Genomic DNA, 6304 nt, shown 5'->3' on the forward strand with positions numbered 1-6304 from the left:
TTTTTCCCCCCCCCCCCCCCCCCTCCGTCGTCTGATTCCGTTGCATATATTGGCAACTATTGGTTATGCGCAAAATAAATATAGATAATTTTAAGCATCCCACATATAAGATTTCCAGAGTTAAATTTAATGTGTTTTATCATCATGCGAATGCGGAGCCCAGTGACTTCTAACTTCTTGATTGCGCCTTTTTGTAACACTATTCACTGCTGAGCTTTGCGTCTTAGTCCCGTGAGAATGGATGTGCATAATCCGTCTTTCACGGGACACGGAGAACACCAAGCACGACTAGGCTCGTCAGCGTTCCCACCGAAAAACTGCGGACCAGCACTTTGCGAGAAGCGCGGAGAAGGATCGGTGATCGCGGATTTCTAATTCGCGTCAGTTAGTTACCACACTTTTTTTTTGTTAAGCCAGGGGAAATGCTTTACGCATACCCACGGTCTCCGGGAGGAGACCACGGGTTATGTGGGACTCCTCCCCCGCCGAAGAAGATCGACGGGGACCCTACCCACTAAAACCCCTGCCGGGTTTGTCCTCGGCGGTTGTCAGGGGGCCCGTGGGAACTACTTGCGTATAACATCCGTCGGGCCCCCCTCCGCTGTCCAGAGGACACCTCCCGAACCAGGGGTAAGTCACCCCCGGTCGCGATCCCTCCTAATAGCGGCGCGGTGCGACCTAACACGCGCCGCCTCCCTCCCGGGCCGCTATACTAAGAGGGTGCGCCCCCGCACATCCTCCAGCGACCCGTAGGGGAGAGAGGAGACCGGGACAGGGCATACACACCCCAGGGACGAGCCACCCCAGGACGAAGAGCCCGTATGGGCCCCGTCCCCGGTCCCGTCTCCTCCCGGCGCCGACCGCGTGTTCAGTCGACGCCGGGGCCCCGGTCTAGATGGTCAGACCGGGGCCCTCTCCGCCGGCAGGATCCCGGGACGAGCTCTCGGGATCCGCCGGCACGCCTCCCATGGGGGAGCCCGGACCGACCGCATTCGGCGGTCGTCTCCTCCGGTGGCCCGGCGGCCGCCTGCCTGCCGGACCCCCTCCCCACTAACAACGGACACTCGGGATCACTCACCCGGTGGCCCGAGTCCCGTCCATCCTCTCGGAACATCGCGCAGGCCACACACTCGGTGCAGACCCGCGCGATGTGCCCGGCCCGGCCACACCAGTAGCATAGCTCGCTCTGGTCTGTTGACGAGGAGCAGGCCGCCCAGATGTGGCCGAACCTCCAACATTTGTGGCACTGGAGAGGGCGGGCCGCGAGCATCTCTACCAGCGCACCCGCCCACCTCAGCGCTATCCTCTCTTCGGCCGCCACCTTGGCGGCCAAGGCGAGGGGAAGCCGTGCCCGCACGGACTTCTCGCCCCGCCAACCCCACCGGATGGGGCCCAGGCGGATCTCGCTCGGCCCACATCCACCTCGCGCAGCGAGGACCTCTATAATCTCCTCTGGGAGGACCGTCTCGTCAAAACCGACGAGTCGGACCTCCCCCATCTTAGTGGGCCGCGTAACCACGATCCCTGAGAGCGACGCCCTGAGCTAAGCCGCCAGGGCGTCCGCCTCCCCTTTCTTCCCGAGTCCGGCCAACCCAAACAGGAGGCTGCCACCTGCAGCTCTCCTGACAAACTCATACGCGTTCAAAATTCCATCCCTTTCCCATATCAACTTCTCCAAGTACTCAGTCCTCATCCCAAATACTTTAGCCATGTCCTCGCAGTACGCGACCAATTCCTCCTTCCTGATAGCTAATCTTTCTTTTTCCTTAATGCTCATTCTCTTACTTTTACTGTAAACTTCTTACATGAATCCGGCGCTTTCCTTTGCGTGACATAGCACATTTAGGATGAACTTCCTCGTATCTTTCTTGCTCTCGAAGTTCGGCCATTTTTCCTCTTCCGTTTCTATTTCTTTTTCCTTCACATGCTCTTCCTTTGTCCCGGTATCTATTTTTTCCCCTTCTCCACTTTCTCCAGCTTCCTTCTCTTGGCCCCTCCAGTCTCAGTCTCCCTCTTCACCACCCCTGTCTCTCTTACGAATGCCTCCCCCCTCCCCGCGGCGGTAGTCCCAACTACCGAGGTGCCCGCCGTCGACACCCCGGCAGCTTTGCCCGGCCCATCGTATGTTGACGACAGGAAGGGGCCTGGGACCATAATCCCGCCGTGCCGACCCGACGTATCCGACCCGCCGGAAGTCTTCTCTTTTGTCGAAATCATCATAAATTTTAATGGGGGGGGGGTGCAACGGCGGCTCCCTAACCCGGGCGGCTTTTTGGGCTGCCCCCTAGGGCAGTTTGATTCAACAGAACCTAAGGAGCCTGCCCTGCCCCCGCTGTGGATCCTCGGTGAAGTATTCACCGAGGATCTTGCTACTCCCGAACGCAGCTGCCCACCCGAGAGGCCGGTTGCCATGTAGGCATTAGGGATCCGACAGCCCCCGTGGTGAGGTCGGTTCGCCCGCACCGGCTGCCCTAAGGACAACCGGGCGCGCTCGCCTCCCCTTAATACTCTCGAGCGTTGCCCACCCGAGAGACCGGTACCATACTGGCATAAGGGATCTGGTGCGCTCCCCTGCTGTAGATGCCTTTGGGAGCCACTTCCTTTCTGAAGCGAGAAGGAGGGGCGCCCTCCGGCTCCTAATACTCATGGGCGCAGCAACCTACCCATGAGAGCCTTTTAATTGCCTTTTACGACACGCATGCCATACGTTGAAGGTATTCTTAACGTCCGCTACCCCTGCGGACAAGTTAGTTACCACCCAGATTTCGCGACAGACGATCACTCATCATAATCTTTCTAAATCTTTCGGATTTGTTAAGAAACGGTCACAATACTCAAGGGTGTTTCTTTCCAAATTATTGTACTTTGTGCTATATCATTAAGCAATCCAGGTTTTAAAGCTTTTCTTTCGCGGAAAAACCCGCGAAAGTCGCGGGTCCTATCTGCTCGGTCGCGAGTGAATTTCAGTGAACCACTGTGACCTCTTCTCAGTGCATACGGATTAAAGTATATAATAAACCATCGGTCATCGAAGCGAGCCAAACTCTACCAAACCCCTTCTCCAAGTATTCCTAAGGTGCGTGGCTCAGCTAATAATCTAAGATTGTCCGGAGCATCGAATGTAAGTCTTGCCACATCCATTGTACTCAATATCTAGCTTAAGCGCACGTACCGCCGCGAGTGCGTATACATTGTGTAAACGTTGCTATTTCGAATAGCTCGCCTAATAAACCTCTTCGTTTGGTTATATCTGACATTATATTTTTATTATTTTTCCTTTTCTTCATCCTTTCTCATTCATTCACCAATCCCGTCGACCCAATATGACTACCAGTAAGGGTAAGCTTTTACGGAGACTCGACGTTCGACCACCAAAAACTCAGCACGGCGGAGCCGCTCCCGTCCTGCTTGTCATAGACATCACGGGGACGTGACAATATACGAGAGTGGATCAATAAGTACCCGTGTTAGGAATGAAGACGCAAGTTTTTTACAAAAATTTTTTATTTTTCAACGTAATCTCCTTTTAGGATGATACACTTTTCCCAATGTCCCTGCCATTTCTTTAACTCCTCCAAAAAACACGATTTGTCAAAATAGCCTAACAGCACGCGACGTACTGCATATCATCCCATTTTCGTACTCATTGTATTGTGATCATCTGTGACGTACTAAGTTGAACGCTAGAACGTCACTTATAATATCATTCGGTTTTCTTTCGCCCGCGAACGTTCTCAGATTTCACTCAGGGATGCGGAAATAATACGTACGTTTTTCTATCGCGTGCGTACATTCTCAGGTTTGACTGAAATGATACGTACGCATTTGTATCGCGCACGTATTTCTCGGGTACCAACTCAAGGTACGGAAACGGTACGTATACCAACGCTATCTGATACGTCATTCTTGTTTCGATCTTTTTCCGGTAGCCGAGTAGCGTGGGTACCGTCCATTAATATGGTGACGAGCAGTGACGAGGCAGATCGATTGATCGATCTAATTAATATCAAAGGTAATCCTTTTTCTCCTTTATTTTAATTCCATAAAATATTGAATAAAGTTAGCGAAACAATTTTTACATATAAATTACATAATATTTTTTAATATTTCGTAGAAATTTTCATACAAATATTCTGATAAAGAGTTTGAGGTTATCCTAGGTTTTAAAGCAGCATAGCATTTGCTTATTGGTTTTATGTGAAGATGCCATTAGCAGTAAATGTTCCTAGTGTAAGATTCTCTGCTATCGCTGGCTCCCATCGACTCCAAGTAGTTGAAAGCGTCGCTCACCGACGGCCGAGAACGCTGCAGAGACGATGAATCGCAATCAATTAGATTATTTGTGTTTATAAAAGTCTGTTATAAATAATCTCATAAAAAGAGTATATTATTTATTTGTAAAAGAATTTATATTAATAAGAACGAAGTTATAATAAAATAAAAATATTCAATTAATAACCTAACCTAACCTATATATGAGCGCACATGTGTGTGTGCGTCTATACATGATGTACTGAAACTTTCCCGTTTTCATTCCGTCTTGAGACTGCCAACATCGCTGCGAACGTTCGCACGACATTCGCAGCGAAATTTTATAGTAGCTGCTATCCCAGACATAGGGACGTACTTAGAACGTACTCAGTCGATCGCAGTACATATGAGAACATTCTGAAATGACCGCAATATACGCATTGCGATCTACTCAGAACGTCCCCGTGCTGTTAGGGTAGTCTTCTATCTCGACGATGACTTTCTCGTTTGAGCTGAATTTTTTCCTGCGAGCCACGTTTTCATGTTGGGGAACAAAAAGAAGTCGCAGGGAGCCAGATCGGGCGAGTACGGTAGGTGCGGCAGCAATTCGTAATGCAATTCATGCAATGTGGCCGGGACGATTCCGGATGAGTGAACTGGTGCGTTGTCGTGGTGGAACAGTAGTTTTTTCTTTGCCAAATGGGACCGTGTCTCCTTCAATTTCTCGTCGAATCGATCTAATAATTCACTGTAGTACTGCCCCGTGATCGTGCTTCCTTTTCCAAAAAGTCCATGAGGATTATTTCCTTCGAATTTCAAAAAATCGTGACCATGACCTTTCTGGCCGATAGGACCGTCTTTGCCTTCTTCAGAGCAGATTTGCCTGAAAAAGTCCATTATTTTGACTGTTGCTTGGTCTCTGGTGTATAGTAATGGATCCAGGTTTCATTAACGGTGATGACTCGACGCAAAAACTCCTGCGGATTTCGTTTAAGGTGTTACGTCCGACGTAACTTCTCTTCAGTTCGACCGAGTGCACCTTCTGTTACCACCAGGAATGCAATAAATGCCCTGGGTGGTCAAAGAACAATGGACTGATAATAAGGTGTCAAAATTTCACTATTGATTATTATTCACATGTCGTGAGAAGCATCTTTCCCCTTCTACTAAAAGGTGGTGAGAACTCACGCGGGGGTATCTCGCCACCTGCCTATAAAAACGGATGCGACTGCCCACACACCTCTAGAGACAAGAAATCAGACTTGAGACAAGAAATCAGACTAGAGACAAGGAATCAGTCAATCAATCAGACAATCAATCAGTCAGTTTATAATTAATTAATTAAACTTATAAAATACAAACAATATACATAACAATTGGATCACTAAGATAAAACATTAAAAATCGTAAATAAGTTATTGGATAGATAAAGGTTTGTTTTCCTAACATATCCCCTGACCTAAGCGTCACGTTACACTTTACTCATATTCCCAAACCTTCACCAACCTCTTAAGTCCGATCCTAAGCTCTTCAGTCTCTCTGTAACTACAGTACGAGAAGGACTTCAAAATAATTTAAAATTTCTTAAAAGAAAGAATCAATACAACCAGAATCAGTAAGTAAAATAATTATTTTGTACACACACATACGTTTACACATTTACTCACTCACAATTACACGAACTTGTCCATCCCAGGGTAAAGTGGTTAAATCCATTGACCCAAAAAGGACAATTAACACGTTTTAAAATCAACTAAGACGTGACATAAATTTGGTGACAGCGGCGGGACACTAAAGTTTGTGTGACACCAAAAATTTTGTGAAAATACAAACAGTAAAGTGTAAATGCCAAAATTGAGGCGAAGTCCTCCTCCATCAAGATCAAATCAAGAATCAACAATAGAAAATCCTAATCAAACCAATATGGATATTACCGAATTGCGAAGAATGGTAATGGAACAACAACAAATCATTGAACGACTCCAGTAGCAGCAGCAACACCAACAACAACAAAATGGATAAATGAGTAATCAAGGGATTGGACTTTTAACAT

General features: G+C 48.1%; 1 protein-coding gene across 1 annotated transcript; it reads right to left on the reverse strand.

Moving 5' to 3' along the window:
• Nucleotides 1–203: 203 nt before the first annotated feature.
• LOC116849458 lies at nt 204–1498 on the reverse strand. Its single transcript, XM_032826599.1, has 2 exons — nt 1079–1498; nt 204–371 (listed from the first exon to the last, which is right to left on the reverse strand). Exons 1-2 carry the CDS (start codon nt 1496–1498, stop codon nt 204–206), a joined length of 588 nt encoding a protein of 195 aa, XP_032682490.1.
• Nucleotides 1499–6304: the final 4806 nt, after the last annotated feature.

Source organism: Odontomachus brunneus, unplaced genomic scaffold (genome assembly GCF_010583005.1).
Source record: "Odontomachus brunneus isolate Ranch 3 - 2012 unplaced genomic scaffold, Obru_v1 Obru_scaffold_116, whole genome shotgun sequence".
In the NCBI taxonomy this organism is placed as follows: domain Eukaryota; kingdom Metazoa; phylum Arthropoda; class Insecta; order Hymenoptera; family Formicidae; genus Odontomachus; species Odontomachus brunneus.